The sequence below is a fragment of the Nelusetta ayraudi genome, unplaced genomic scaffold (genome assembly GCF_046127955.1).
Source record: "Nelusetta ayraudi isolate G7.1 ecotype Tasmania unplaced genomic scaffold, CSIRO-AGI_Nayr_v1 ptg000028l, whole genome shotgun sequence".
NCBI lineage: Eukaryota > Metazoa > Chordata > Actinopteri > Tetraodontiformes > Monacanthidae > Nelusetta > Nelusetta ayraudi.
This window is the reverse complement of record NW_027466078.1, coordinates 2,850,001-2,865,058: the sequence shown is the minus strand read 5'-3', so window position 1 is coordinate 2,865,058 and position 15,058 is coordinate 2,850,001. Positions and strand designations below refer to the sequence as shown.

General features: G+C 51.5%; 3 protein-coding genes across 14 annotated transcripts in view; 1 reads left to right on the top strand and 2 right to left on the bottom strand.

Moving 5' to 3' along the window:
• Positions 1 to 228: 228 nt before the first annotated feature.
• Positions 229 to 4,855, top strand: cnot11 (CCR4-NOT transcription complex, subunit 11). Its single transcript, XM_076030467.1, has 7 exons — positions 229 to 893; positions 993 to 1,157; positions 1,402 to 1,554; positions 1,654 to 1,856; positions 2,421 to 2,623; positions 2,730 to 2,826; positions 4,404 to 4,855. The coding sequence occupies exons 1-7, from the start codon at positions 575 to 577 to the stop codon at positions 4,599 to 4,601; spliced, it is 1,338 nt and encodes a 445-aa protein (XP_075886582.1). The 5' UTR covers positions 229 to 574; the 3' UTR covers positions 4,602 to 4,855.
• On the bottom strand, positions 4,761 to 13,034 carry lcp1 (lymphocyte cytosolic protein 1 (L-plastin)). Of its 2 annotated transcripts, none has more exons than XM_076030462.1 (15): positions 12,891 to 13,034; positions 11,887 to 12,012; positions 11,655 to 11,809; positions 11,188 to 11,311; positions 10,907 to 11,039; positions 10,575 to 10,822; positions 10,135 to 10,277; positions 9,941 to 10,036; positions 9,090 to 9,285; positions 8,931 to 9,009; positions 8,593 to 8,707; positions 8,012 to 8,145; positions 7,803 to 7,923; positions 5,412 to 5,536; positions 4,761 to 5,244 (listed from the first exon to the last, which is right to left on the bottom strand). In XM_076030462.1, exons 2-15 carry the CDS (start codon positions 11,951 to 11,953, stop codon positions 5,112 to 5,114), a joined length of 1,869 nt encoding a protein of 622 aa, XP_075886577.1. In that variant the 5' UTR covers positions 11,954 to 12,012; positions 12,891 to 13,034; the 3' UTR covers positions 4,761 to 5,111. The 2 variants fall into 2 exon arrangements, with proteins under 2 accessions (XP_075886577.1, XP_075886578.1); XM_076030463.1 differs by having other exon boundaries at positions 5,099 to 5,313; positions 5,362 to 5,536.
• Positions 13,035 to 14,260: 1,226 nt separating this feature from the next.
• The window catches only part of nek5 (NIMA related kinase 5), an 8,294-nt gene continuing 7,496 nt past the window's right edge, over positions 14,261 to 15,058 (bottom strand). For 9 of the 11 annotated variants that reach the window (XM_076030450.1, XM_076030454.1, XM_076030447.1 and 6 more), the window contains one exon: positions 14,261 to 15,058. This exon is cut by the window's right edge. The gene's annotated coding sequence lies outside the window, so the exon portion shown is untranslated. The other 2 variants (XM_076030449.1, XM_076030448.1) reach the window with 1 other exon arrangement.

Here is a 15,058-nt window from a genome sequence, read left to right as displayed (position 1 = left end):
ACAATGTTTGAACCAATGGACGGAGTGGAAACCCTGCAGTAGAGCACATTAAAAAGCCCTCAAGTTATTTTATTTCCCATAATAATAATTTTTAATTATTATTATAATTATAATTATAATAATATTTGTTGTTTAATTTGAAATAAAGCCCTCCAGTTATTTTATTTACTATACGTTTTTCGAGCGCGATCGCTCCATTTTAACCGGAAGTGAAACGACGACGCCACCCACAATGCACCGCGCCTGGCGACCCCTCCGGCTAATGCAGCGGATGGACGCCTGCCTCCGGCCGGCCACTGACGCTCCTTCCCAGCCAGCGGGACGCCGAATTCCACCGGGTGCCTCCCGGTTCTATCCGACTGTGTGAGACTCTCCGGTACGACACGGTCGGTTTCCGTCGCTCCGTCCCGCCGCTGCGCCAGAGACTTGGTCAGCTAGCAGCGTCAGGCTAGCCTAGGCTAACTCTGCCGCCGCAGCTCCTGATGTTTTGTTCCCGGTGCAGCCGGTTCTGCTCGCTCACCGGGTCCACTCGGAGTGTCTTTGCAGTGTAACCCGCCCGCCCCGGCCCGCCAGCATGACTCTCGCCCCGAAGGAGTTGTCCAACCTGCTGGGCATCATCTCGGAGGAGGCCTGCGGCAGCAGCTTTGAGAGCCTTTCCACGCATTTCCACCACTACTTCGGCAAGGCTGAACACTTCCGGGTGGGCTCGGTGCTCGTCATGCTGCTGCAGCAACCCGATCTGCTGCCCAGCTCCCCGCAGCGGCTCACCGCCCTCTACCTGCTATGGGAGATGTACCGCACCGAGCCGCTGGCCGCCAACCCCTTCGCCGCCGTGTTCGCCCACCTGCTCAACCCCGCACCTGCCGGCGAGGAGCCGGAGAAGGTGCTCTCCGGTACGGCCGTTGGGCGAGGCGTTACTTCCGCTGAGGTTATGTTTTTGTTGTGATCTCACGCTGTGCTGCTGCCCCTTCTTGTCACGTGACCTGTTGCAGGCTTCCTGCCGCCCATCACGCAGCCGGAGAAGTTCTTCCTGTCCCAGCTGATGTTGGCGCCCCCGAGGGACCTGTTCAAGAAGACCCCCAGGCAGGTGTCCTGCATGGACGTCAGCAGCATGCCGCAGTCGGTGGACATCAGCGGGCTGCAGCTAGCATTAGCAGGTTAGCATGAAGCCCCGCTAGTGGGGTCCACCCCCAAAAATCACGCCTCTGCTAAACTACAACTTATTTGTGTGGCGCGCGTTCTGTTAGCTTAGCATTAAATCCAAGGAAGGCTACAAAAGCAGCTAGTGGCAATGCTAAAGCTGTTAGCTTAGCACCATCTATTAGCTTAGCTTTAAAGCTAAGCAATGTTACGAAAGCAGCTAGTGGCGATGCTAAAACTCACAGTGCGTTTGTGTTGCAGAGCGTCAGTCGGAGCTGCCCACTCAGAGCAAAGCTAGCTTCCCGAGCATCCTCAACGACCCCGACCCAGACTCGTCCAACTCTGGCTTTGACAGCTCGGTGGCCAATCAGATCATCGAGACGCTGGTCACAGGGCCCCGCCCTCCGCTGGAGAGTAAGTCTGTGTGCTTTGATTGGTTGGTCAATTGTGCGTCGACGGCTGCTAGCCCCGCCCAGCTCCCCTGCATCTGTCTGTCTGTCCGTCCGTCCCCAGGTCACTTCCGGCCAGAGTTCATCCGGCCGCCGCCGCCGCTGCACATGTGCGAGGACGAGCTGGCGTGGCTGAATCCCACTGAGCCGGACCACCGTGTCCTGTGGGACCGCTCCATGTGTGTGAAGAACAGCACCGGCGTGGAGATCAAGCGCATCATGGCCAAGGCCTTCAAGAGTCCACTGTCGGCTCAGCAGCTATCCCAGGTGAGCACCGCTGCTCACGCTAATCAGTGATGAACAGTGGTGGAAGTGGGAGGAGTTGACCTGGTGTGGCCTCTTTCTTCCCCTCCGTTTCCGGTCATCATTCCCAGTATAAGTTGCTAAGCTAACAGATCTCACACACACGCGCGCGCAGTGAGTTTCAGCGTAGCTGCTTCCATAGTCTTTCCTAGCATTTAAGCTGAGGAATCGCTTGTGTCCGTAGCCTTCTTTAGCTGATTGGCGAGCGCATCAGCAGCGTTGGCCATGACAGGATGTCGGAAGCCCAGTTTACAGGATGTCTCCCCCTGCTGGCTTTTATTGGAAACAGTAGGAAAGAACAAACAGGCGTCCACCTCATCCTAATTATTGCTGCTCACCTACAATAATCCCCCTGCTAAGCTGATCGAAGCCTCCCTTAGCTTTGATACCACTGCCGCGCCAGACTTTGTCTTTTTTCTTTTTTCTTTCAGTCTTTCATTTAATTTTATTTTGCGTCGCCATAGCACAGATGTGTAATTGGGAGGATTTGACCTGGGGGGGGGGTCATGTGACTGTGCTGTTGCATAGCTGTTGGCCGAGCTGGAGAAGGACCCCAAGCTGGTGTACCACATCGGCCTGTCGCCGGCCAAGCTGCCCGACCTGGTGGAGAACAACCCGCTGATGGCCATCGAGATGCTGCTGAAGCTGATGCAGAGCAGCCAGATCACGGAGTACTTCTCCGTGCTGGTCAATATGGACATGTCCCTCCACTCCATGGAGGTGGTCAACAGGTCTGTGGCCGCCATCTTTCTCGGAACCTGCTGAACGTACAGGTCTCCCCCTGTTGGGGGCAGTGCAGTGAGAAGTCGCTGACTTGTGTTGTGAACGTGTCTCCAGGCTGACCACCGCTGTGGACCTGCCGCCAGAGTTCATCCATCTCTACATCTCCAACTGTATCTCCACCTGCGAGCAGATCAAAGACAAATACATGCAGGTACGGCTCACACACTGACCTCGAGGAGGTCACTTTGACCACTAGGAGGAGCTCCAGTAGTCACTCTGGTCACTAGGAGGAACTGCAACACTCACACTGACCTCTGTGAGGAGCTGCAGTACTCACATTGACCACTAGGAGGATCTGCAGCACTCACACTGATCTACATGAGGAGCTGCAGTACTCACATTGACCACTAGAAGCTGCAGTACTCGCACTGACCACTAGGATGAGCTGCAGCACTCACACTGATCTACATGAGGAGCTGCCGTACTCTTACTGACCACTAGGAGGATCTGCAGCACTCACACTGATCTACATGAGGAGCTGCCGTACTCTTACTGACCACTAGGAGGATCTGCAGTACTCACTGATCTACATGAGGAGCTGCAGTACTCACTGATCTACATGAGGAGCTGCAGTACTCACACTGACCATTAGGAGGATCTGCAGCACTCACACTGATCTACATGAGGAACTGCAGTACTCACATTGACAACTAGGAGCTGCAGGACTCGCACTGACCACTAGGAGGATCTGCAGCACTCACACTGATCTACATGAGGAGCTGCAGTTCTCATACTGACCACTAGGAGGATCTGCAGCGCTCGCACTGACCTCCATGAGGAGCTGCAGTACTCACATTAACCACTAGGAGCTGCAGGACTCTTACTGACCACTAGGAGCTGCAGTACTCACACTGACCACTAGGAGGATCTGCAGCGCTCGCACTGACCTCCATGAGGAGCTGCAGTACTCACATTAACCACTAGGAGCTGCAGGACTCTTACTGACCACTAAGAGCTGCAGTACTCACACTGACCACTAGGAGGATCTGTAGCGCTCGCACTGACCTCCATGAGGAGCTGCAGTACTCACATTAACCACTAGGAGCTGCAGTACTCTTACTGACCACTAGGAGGAGTTTTAGCACTCACATTGACCACTAGGATGAGCTGCAGTACTCTTACTGACCACTAGGAGGATCTGCAGCGCTCGCACTGACCTCCATGAGGAGCTGCAGTACTCACATTAACCACTAGGAGCTGCAGTACTCTTACTGACCACTAGGATGAGCTGCAGTACTCTTACTGACCACTAGGAGGACTGCAGTGCTCGCACTGACCTCCATGAGGAGCTGCAGTACTCACATTGACCACTAGGAGGAGCTGCAGCGCTCGCACTGACGTCCAGGAAGAGCTGCAGCGCTCGCACTGACGTCCGTGAGGAGCTGCAGTACTCTTACTGACCACCGTGAGGAGCTGCAGTACTCTTACTGACCACCGTGAGGAGCTGCAGTACTCACACTGACCACTAGGATGAGCTGCAGCACTCACACTGACCTCCATGAGGAGCTGCAGTACTCACATTGACCACTAGCAGGAGCTGCAGCGCTCGCACTGACGTCCAGGAAGAGCTGCAGTACTCTTACTGACCACTAGGACGAGCTGCAGTACTAACCAGTCATGTGAGGAGCTGTGACTCAACTGGATCCTTTTTCAGTGTGGTGAAACGGCTGCCGTGTCAGAAACAGGAAACAGGAAGTGAGCATTGCAACCCTGTGTGTGTGTGTGCAGAACCGTCTGGTGCGGCTGGTGTGCGTCTTCCTGCAGTCGCTGATCAGGAACAAGATCATCAACGTGCAGGACCTCTTCATCGAGGTTCAGGCCTTCTGCATCGAGTTCAGCCGCATTCGCGAGGCCGCCGGCCTCTTCCGCCTCCTCAAGACCCTGGACACTGGGGAGACCCCCGCCGAGGCCAAGACCCCCAAGTGACCCTTAACTGACCCCAACTGATCCCTACCTGCCCCCAGTGACCCCACCTGACCCCCAACTGATCCCTAGGGACCCCAGCCTGATGGGAGGGACGGGGTGGGGCTTGCCAGCAGGGGGCGGAGCCCAGCTTGGACCAGGATGTGATTAAAGACTTTGAACTTTGTCAAGTTTGAACTGAAGCACAAACAGGAAGCAGTTTTTTTTATTGATGCTTTTTTTTTCTCTCCAATTAAAAACTTTTGAGTCTCTTTGAAGCTGCTTGTTGTCCACTTCCTGTTGGGGTAGTGGGGGGGTGAATCAGATAGTTCTTTTCATACATTAAGCTAGTTAGCTTAGCATAAAGACAGGAGGGGGGGGGGAATCCAGAAACAAAAAGGAATGTAAAATCAACCTGCACCACCGTCGCCACTAGGTGGTGCTAGAGCCCCTGCAGCGTCACACTGATTCGTTGATTGCTGATGAGCTGGATATGCAGGAAGCGAACGACTCCGTCACTGAGTTGGACTGGGTTCAGAGTCTCTTGAAGCCTCGGGCCATGAGGCAGGCGAACACCGTCAGCACCATCTTGGGTTTAACCTCCATCAGGTCCTCTGGCAGGGCGTACACCCGGGCGCCAATCTTCCTCGCCATGGAGATGGCGTACCTGCCAGCAGAGCAGAGGTCAAACACCCAACTGGAGTATAGTAGCATTAGCCACAACCTAGCTAACTAGCTGTGGTTTTTTTTTTTTTTTGTTTATGCTGCTGCAACGACACGAAACATTGGATGTTGGCAGATGTCAAAATCACATGACTTGATGACATTACTGACTTTGCGTTGTTGAGCTTTTCCTCCTCCGTCAGGTCGTCAATCTTCACCAGCTCGTATCTGATAGAACCGGGCTGGATGGCATCAATGAGGTCCAGGACCGGGAGGCTGCTGCTGATGGACGGGTCCTACACACACACACACACACACACAGAAGATTTTAGCCTAGCTGCTTCTATAACCTCTCTTAGTATTAAAGATAAAGAAGGCTATGGAAACAGCTTATAGCTGTTTCCATAGCCTTCCTTTGCTTCAATGCTAAGCTAATAGAAGTTGCTAAGCTAACAAAAGGTGGTAAGATAACAGAAAACACAAAAGACACAGTGAGTTTTTAGCGTAGCCGTTAGATGTTTCCATGGATTTCTTAGCATTAAAGCTAAGGAAGATGTTTCCACAGCCCCCCTCGCTTTAATGCAAATGTAATAGAAGGGCTAAGCTAAGCTAAGTTGCTAGGAGAACAGAGGGTGCTAAGATAACAGAACATACACAGACACAGTGCGTTTTAGCGTAGCTGCTAGCTGCTTTCATAGATGTCTTAGCATTATGAAACAGGAAGTAGTTTCCATTGCCTTTAATGCCAAGCAGTGGTGTAGTCTACGTGATACGCAGGTATACGCTGTATAACCACTAGAAAAGGTTCCGAATTACCGTACCACCACTAAAATAATACGCAAAGATACGTATCAGTATGTTGACACATTGTTCACTTTCCTGTTGTGATTAAAGGGATGTTTTATGTTCTGATCTGTTTGAGTCTATAATGTTCATCATAGTTACACTTCAACTCACTTCAAATTTATTTGCATAATGGTGCAGAAAATAAGTATTTATTTCTAAAAAAAAAAAAAAAAAACAAGCAAGAATTCTGGCCCTCACAGACCTGTTACGTCTTCATTCAGAAGTTGTAACCTGTATTAATGGCACCTGTTTGAACTTGTTATCTGTATAAAAGACACCTGTCCACACCCTTGAACAGTCAGATTGTAACCTCTCCACCATGGCCAAGACCAAAGAGCTGTCTAAGGACACCAGGGACAAGACTGTACACCTGCACAAGACTGGGATGAGCCAATCTACAGTAGGCAAGCATCTTGGTGAGAAGAGATCAACTGTTGGAGCAATTATTAGAAAATGGAATGAATACAAACAACACTGACAATCTCCCCCGACCGAGGAGTCCATGTAAGATCTCACTTCGTGGGGTACAAATTATCTTTGGAATGGTGAGGAAACAGCCCAGAAGTACACAGGGGGGAGGAGTGTGGGGGGACTGGTCAATGACCTGAAGAGAACTGGGACCGCAGTGACAAAGATTACCATTAACACACTACGTTGTCGTCATGGATTAAAACCCTGCAGTGCTCGAAAGGTCCTGCTGCTTAAGCCGGCACATGTCCAGGCCCGTCTGAAGTTTTCCAGAGTCTGGATGATCCAGAGGAGGACTGGGAGAATGTGTGGTCAGATGAGACCAAAATGGAACTCTTTGGTAAAAAACTCCACTCGCGGTGCTTGGAGGAGGGGGAAGAATGCCGAGTTGCATTCCAAGAACACCATACCCACTGTGAAGCAAGGAGGTGGAAATATGTTTTGGGGCTGGGGACGGGACGACTGATCCATATTAAGGAATAGAATGAATGAGGCCAGGTATCAGGAGATTTTGGGGCAAACGCCTCCTTACGATACCCCAAAGTGCTGCCTAGGAGCAATTTAGGGTTCAGTGTCTTGCCCAAGGACACAACAACGGACTCGGATGGAGCGGGATTTGAACCGCCAACCTGTCGGTCCTTGGACAACCCGCTCTACCTCCTGAGCCACAGTCGAGTCCAGCCAAGTACCAAGGATGACTCTCACTTGGCTGGATCTTCCAACATGACAATGATCCCAAACACACCGCCTGGGCAACGCAGGAGTGGCTACGTAAAAAGCATTTCAAGACTCTGGGATGGCCAAGCCAGTCTCCGGACCGCAATCCGACAGAGAATCTGTGAAGGGAGTTGAAAGTCCGTGTTGCCCAGCAACCGCCCCAAAACATCACAGCACTTGAGAAGATCTGCATTGAAGAAGAATGGGCCAACGTAGCAGCTGCATTGTGTGCGAACCCGGTGAAGACCTACAGGAAACGTTTGACCTCTGTCATTGCCAATCAGGGTTGCATTACAGAGTGTTGTGGTGAACTTTTTTTACTTATTTTCTGCACCATTACACAAATGAATTCATTTTTGTTTTTGTTGTTGTTGTTGTTGTTGTTGTTTTTGTTTTTTACATTCTGTGCCTATGATGAACATTACAGACCTCATCTTTTTAAGTGGGACTTGCAGAATCCAAATACTTTTTTGCCCTACTGTTGGGTGTTAATTATTCAGAATTTGATACAAGGCTGGGGGGGGGGGTCACCTTGAAGCCGGAGATGGGTCTCTTGTCGGCCTCTTTCAGGGTGGAGTTAACCCAGGACACGATGGTGTCATCAGTCACCTTCTCGCCGTCACCCAGATCCTCCAGGATGTTGAGGGTGTACCTGAAGAGGAGGAGAAGAAGAAGAGGTGGTCAGCGCCACCAGAGGGCGTGTTGACACCACTCACACACATTGTAGAAGCCTCCGTCACCTCCTCATGAGCTGCCACAGCAGAGCCAAGGTCAGGGTCCGGTTCCCGGCATTCAGGTCCTGGCCTGCGATGCCCACCAGGGAGAACTTGGCCTCCTCCCTCCCCAGCTTCACTGCGTAGTTGCAGTTCTCCAGCTGCAACAGTCGGCAAGAAGGAACACCATCAGTGGGTCTGGAACAAGGAGGACCTGGAGAACCTGGAAAGCCAGGAGGACTAGGAGAACCAGGAGGACCTGGAGAACCAGCGGAACCAGGAGGACCTGGAGAGCAAGGAGGAACAGGAGAACCTGCAGAACCAGGAGGACCTGGAGAGCAAGGAGGAACAGGAGAACCTGCAGAACCAGGGGGACCTGGAAAACCAGATGAACCAGGAGGACCTGGAGAGCCAGGGGAAACAGGAGGACCTGGAGAACCTAGTGAGCCAAGGGAACCAGGAGGACCTGGAGAACCAAGAGGGCCAAGAGAACCTGGAGAGCCAGCAGAACCTGGAGGACATGGAGAACCTGGGGAACCAGGAGGACCTAGAGGACCTGGAGAACCAGGAGGACCAGGAGACTTGGAGAACATGACCCCCCAACTGACCTTCTTCATGTTGCTGCCCAGTTTGGAGTAGGGAGGCTTGTTGACTTTATCCCAGTCCACTGGAACCTTGATCTTCTCGTACAGCTGGAAGATGACCAGGGCATCATCTATGTCCCTGTGACACACACACACACACACACACACAATGGTTTAGTTTCCGGCTGCTTCCTTAGCATTAAGGCTCAGGGAAGCTTTGGAAACAGCTGGACAGCAGTTTCCAAAGCTTGTCCGAGCCTTAACGCTAAGCTATTAGAAGGTGCTGAACTAATAGAAGGCAGGGTCAGATGCAGGGGGCGGGGCCATGGGGTGTGGCAAGGGGCCAGGGGGCTCTGACTTACACATAGAGGTGGTTGACTCGAGGGTTGACGCCCAACGAGTTCATCCAGTTCCGGAAGGTTCTCTCCTCCCGGGTCTCACCTGGAGGAGCAGCACAGGAAATCACATTACACTCAGGAAGTCAGGGAGGTAGGGAGGGAGGGGGTCAGGTGGGGTCAGACCTTCAATGGCGCTCCAGTCAATGTCCTGGTTTTCGGGTTTCTTCAGGGCTGGGTGCTTGTTGAAGAGGTTGGCCACGAAGGCAAGGTTCAGCTTGGGATTCCCTCGCACCACATCGGCCGGCATGACGAACTGCCTGCAGCCCAGCCGCTCAGCCTGCTCCAGCATGGCCTCGGCCCTCTGCAAGTCATCCTTCTCCTGCAGGGGGAAGCACTGAGTCACTTACTCACTGACTGGCTGAAGCTTCCCCATGAACAGATGACGAGAACTACTGGAGACCAGACAGCCTCTAAGGTGGCACAGTGATTCTTCCCCCCAATGGCTACTCGAGGTACTGCAGCCAAAACTCCATACGGCCCAAAAGAAACATTTATTTTCCTTGTGGCCACTTGAGGTACTGCAGCCAAAACCCCACACATTCCAAAAAGCACTTTTCCCATAGACTGCAATACAAATAAAAACACAACCTTTGACCTGAACCATAGTTCATAATAAATCCCTCTATTGTGGAATTTTAATTTAGATACTTTTAATATTTTAAAAAAGTGAAAAGGCCAGGAATGAACAGAAGACAGTTTTACATTCCCAGCGCGTCTCAGCCCATTTCGATTGGCCAATAGCTCCTGACACATCACGTGACTTACAGAGCCATGTTGGGAAGTGATACTACTCCTACCTCTATGGGGCATCAATGATGCTTCATTAACCTGGAACACAAAAACCTTTTCAACCTCTGTGCTAGCTCACTAGCTAGCTTAGCAACCCCACCATATTGGATCCACTTCCCACTTCCTGTCACAGCAGGGGATGTGGAGGGGTGGGAGGGTCATGTGAGCAAAGCAGGAAGTCTCACCCTGATCCCGGACATGTCAACCACAATGGCCGGGACTCCCTCCTCATCGCCCTTGGGCGCCACCTGGTCCAGGAGGTTGTAGTACGCCTTGGAGTCCTGACACAAGGACACATGAGGTCAGTGGTAAGGTTGTGTGTGTGTGTGTGTGTGTGTGTGTGTGTGTGTGTGTGTGTGTGTGTGTGTGTGTGTCAAACCTTGATATCGGAGCTGAAGTTGTTGATCTTTCCGCAGCCGGCCGCTTCCAGGTGGTAGTTGGCCCAGCGGAGTAGCAGCTCTTCTGGGGACAGTTTCATCAGGTCCTCCAGGCTCTCACCATCACGCAGCAGGGCCACAAGGGCTGCACACACACACACACACACACACACACACACACACACACACACACACACACACACACACACACACACACACACACACACATACATAATGAGTTTTAACATAGTTGCTAGCTGCTTTCATAACCTTCTAGAACGACACACACACACACTCACAAACACACAGACACTGACACTCACTAACACTCACAAACACACTGACACTGACACTCACTAACACTCACAAACACACTGACACTGACACTCATTCACTCACACACACACTGACACTGACTCATTCACTCACTCTACACACACACCTTCATTCTTGCTCAGCTCGATGTCGGCCAGCAGGCCGATCTTGATGACCTGCCACAGGAGACCCAGGACCAGGTGCTGGCGGCCCTCCTTCAGGTCCTCAGCCCCAATGTTGACCACGTGGCAGCCGATGGCCGAGGCCGAGTTGAGGGCCAGGTTGAGGTTCTCTTGGATGGTGAAGGCCGTCAGCTTCTTCTTGTTGATGGTGCGCTCGTCAATGGTGTCCGCCACCGACAGGTTGATCATTTTGCTGAGTCATAGTCACTTAGCATGTTAGCCTAGCATGTATTAGCTTTGCATGGTGACACCGTGGCGGGAGGGTGTGGGGGCCTACCACAGCACGATGCCGTCGCCCATGGCGCTGAAGAGGTCATCGGAGGTCGGGTCCATTGGCAGTACGTGGCTGCAGTCCTGGTCCTTCTCCAGGGCCTTGTTGATCCAGTTGACAAAGGCCACCTTCTCCTCCTCTGACACCACCACAACAACAACAACTGTCAGCTTCTTCTGTTATCGTTTGTTAGCTTAAGAAAAGCTGTGGAAGCAGGTAGCAACTATGCTAAAAGTCACTGTGTATGTGTGTGTGTTTGTGTGTGTGTGTGTGTGTGTGTGTGTCACCTGAGTAGGAGTGCTGAGTCCCGGCCTGCTCAGACCTTCCTGCCACGCTGCAGATGCCCTCCTTCTTGTTGATGGCCATCCTGAAGGTCTTGGCCACCTGGCTGCTTTTCAGGCCCTGGACCATCTGGAAGGAGGTGTAGAAGAGGAAGAAGAAGGGGAGAAGAAGAAGGAGAAGGAGCTGTGAGTGACATCATCATCAGGACAATATCGTCTCTGGCTCTGGGCCTCTCCTGCAGAACACCGACGTGTCAACTGAGAGTATTTTCTGGTCCATTTTGTTGTAATTCTTGTAAAATTCTATATTCACGAATGTAAATTTGCCAGTGTAAGGCCTCTAATTCACGTTATCAGGGAGGATGTGGAAATATATTTCTCTTTCCTGCAGAGCAAGAAAGAGAGAAAAGCTAAGGCAAACAGGAAACAGGTTGCTAAAATTCACTGTGTGTGTGTGTGTGTGTGCGCGAGACCTCAGTGAACTGCTGGAAGCTAAGGGTCCCACTGCTGGAGGAGGAGGTCATCTCCTGAACAATCTCCCGGATCCTGTAGCCCGGCAACGGCAGGCTGGCGGCCCTGAACAGCTCCGTCAGCTCGTCGGTGCTGATGGTGCCGCTGTTGTCCACGTCTGGGAGAAGTCAGAGGTCAGAGGTCAGAGGCTGAACTAGTCCAAATATCAGTGTGAGTGAAGGAGGAGGGTCTGACCGATCTTGGCGAAGGCCTCTCGGAGCTCCTCCTCTTCCTCCGGGGTCATGGGTGTGGCGGTGGCCATGTTGGGGCAGTACCAGTCGGAACCAGGAAGTGGAGCAGGAGCAGCAGCAGAACCAGGAACTGAGGCAGAAAACAGAACGAGGAAGTGAAGCGGGTGCAAAGGAGGAGGAGGGGGGGAGGGGTGCAAACGACTCAGTTCTCTCTTCACTTCCTGTTTCTGCCCGACTTCCTGCCTGACTGAAGGCTGACAGGAAGTCTTGGTGACACTCACTTCCTGCCACTTCCTGTATCGATCTTGGATCAAAGCGGCTCAGCGAGGTCACATGACCACAGTCAGTTCGGGCCCTAGCTTCCTGGTGGTGGTGGGCGGGGCCAGGGTTGGAGGTGGCGGTGGTGGGCGGGGCCAGAGCTGGTAGTTTCCTCCTCAGAAAATCCCTGGAAGCCACTGCTGCTGCTGACTTTTTGTTGCTGGAGCCGCTGAAGCTCCGTGATTGGTGGTCTGAGAAAGCCGATGAACCAGCGACAGGAAGAGACTCGGCGCTGCTGCTGAGCTGGAACAGGAAGTACGCTCACAGCTCGGTGCCGATCTGTCCACTGGTGAAATTACATCATCACCAGCAGTAGCCTGCGGTAATAAAGATGCAGCAGCAGGTGACCAGGACCCGGGACCATGACCAGGACTAGGACCCGGAGTCCTTGTTCTAGCGTGTTCAGCGCCGCCATCACTGAACCACCACTTCCTCTTCAACTTGCCGCCCTGAGCTGAACCACTGAACCACTGAACCATTGAGAGCCTCTAGACCAGTCAGACCAGAACCAGTCAGACCAGATCTTCACTGGTTATCACCAAATATCAACCATGCAAATATCTAGATTATGAATTGTAGAACCTGGCCAAGACTTACTGCACCTCTCTCTTTCTCTCTCCCTCTCTCTCTCTCACAGACATACACACACACAGATACACACACACACACACGCTGTGTGTCCAGACTCACCTGCAGTGATGATGAGGAGATGATGTGAAGACCAGGAGGTGCTGCAGCAGCGTGTTTATGCGTGTGTGTGTGTGTGAGTGTGTGTCACCGCTGAGTGTGTGTGAGCTGCTGTGACAGGCAGCGGCGCAGCGGCGGCAAGAGGAAGGAAGTGAGCGAGTGACAGGCCCCGCCCCCCATCACACTGAGGTGTTTTGTCTTTATAAGGACATAGAAGGTACAGGACCTTTAGGCTGCTGTCTGGGGGTGAGGGCAGGTAGCCAATCACAGCCAATCACTGCACACACACGGGAAGTGCTGGACACAGGTGGGAGCAACTAGACAGTTCCACGGCAGACCTGCGGGGGTGCTGTTTGGAATCATGACAACGACCTCATCCTTGAAAACCGCATGTATCTTTTTATTCTCACAGAGGTCAGTGGAAATCACTTCCACTAGGATGTGATGTCACAGTTCAACCCTGTGGTGACGCAGCAGCGGCTCATGCTGCTGCTGCTGCTGCTGCTGCTGCTTTGGTGTCCTCCTCAAAAGAACCTTCAGCAGCCTCAACTAGTGAGGCAGGAAAGGCTGGTGACAACATGCTAACTAGCCAAATGAGCTAACATGGGTCTGGTGCACCTGCACTGTCCTATATCACAGGTGCACCTGAATATGATCAATCAATCACAGCATCTCCGTCCAACTGCATCAATACAGTTGGTTATATTTTCAGTTATTTACTTAAAAAAAAAAAGAAGTTAAATGATTTATTTTTAATTGGAGAACTCGGCAGGATTAATAGAAGATAAAAGAAGATGTAAACAACGATACAGTTTTATAGTAACTCTATAATCTGAAAATAATATTTCTGTCTAGATTTTCTTTTTTTCAAATTATATTTTCTCCTTTTGACGTCGCGAGGCGGTGGCGAGTGTCAACAGACGTTCAGCCAATCACAGAGCGATCCCTCAAGTCAGGTGACTCCTATGAAACAGGACGATCATTCATAACCAGGAAGAAGGAACACCAAAAGGAATGCGAGAAGGAGACAGCAGGGAGGTTCACACAGACGCAGAAACAAACAGCGGAACAAGAAAATCTCAAATCAGCCATCACGGATCACTGCAGAAGAAGTAACCCTAGCATGGACTGGGATAGAGAAAATCATAACACCTGAGACCAACAAATTAAAACGGACGAAAGAGGCCACTGAGATCAGGAGGATCAACGGGGACGAGGGTTGTGCACCCTCTCGCATACCTGGGATTCACTGCTCCAGAGACCATCCCAGGCAGGGGAGGCGTGGCCGACTCGACGGGCTTCGATAGGGCCGTCGAGTCGGCCAGCTTCTAAGCTCAGGGTGACGCTTCTGAGGAACACTGGAGTCAAGCAGGTAACATTTTTACACCTTTATTGTTTCCGAACAAAAGAATAAGAGAGAGAGTCAATCTGCCGCTGTCTCCCCCTGCAGGCTGGTGTGGTCCCTGCTGTTAACCTACGCCTACCCGAGGCTCCTGCTGCTCCTGCTGCTGGGACCAATCACAGCAGTGGTGGATTAGGAGCGTCAGACCTGAAGCCCCGCCCCCAGGAAGTGTTGTTTTCGACTCTCCGTCGTGACAGGTGGACTCTTAGTTAACTTTCAGGCTCATGCAGCGTTGACGTCATCGCAGTCGCATTATTCAATGTCCAGTTGGCAGGTGGTCGTGAATATATTAATAATTAAATACATAAATTAATTTACACACATAATAGGATTTTGGTGTCTAGTTCATATTATTCCAAGAGTCTCCCAATGTTAAAAAAAAAACAAAAACTACTAGCCACAAAGCTAAGTGATGTTGCCGCTTCCTGTATCAGACACAGGCTAGCTATTAGCATCTAGCTTCCTCAGATAGCTTCTTCTCCTTCTTCACTCCAGACAGGAAACGTTCAAGTTTTATTTTGAAAGTCTGTACGCTTCCTTTCAACAGCAGTGCAAATACTCATCACTGAAAGAAAGGAAGTGATTCTGTTACATGTGGTGATCTTATAGTGCCACCTAGTGGTGACAACACTAGGAATGAATGAGAAGGTTTTCATGTCGTCAAAGGGTTGAAATCTTCAAATTCAAAACATAAACAAACTGAGTTCTTCCTCTCCAGCAGTCTGTCAGCCAGTCAGCACTCACTTTCGCCCCCGGCTGGAGACAAAGT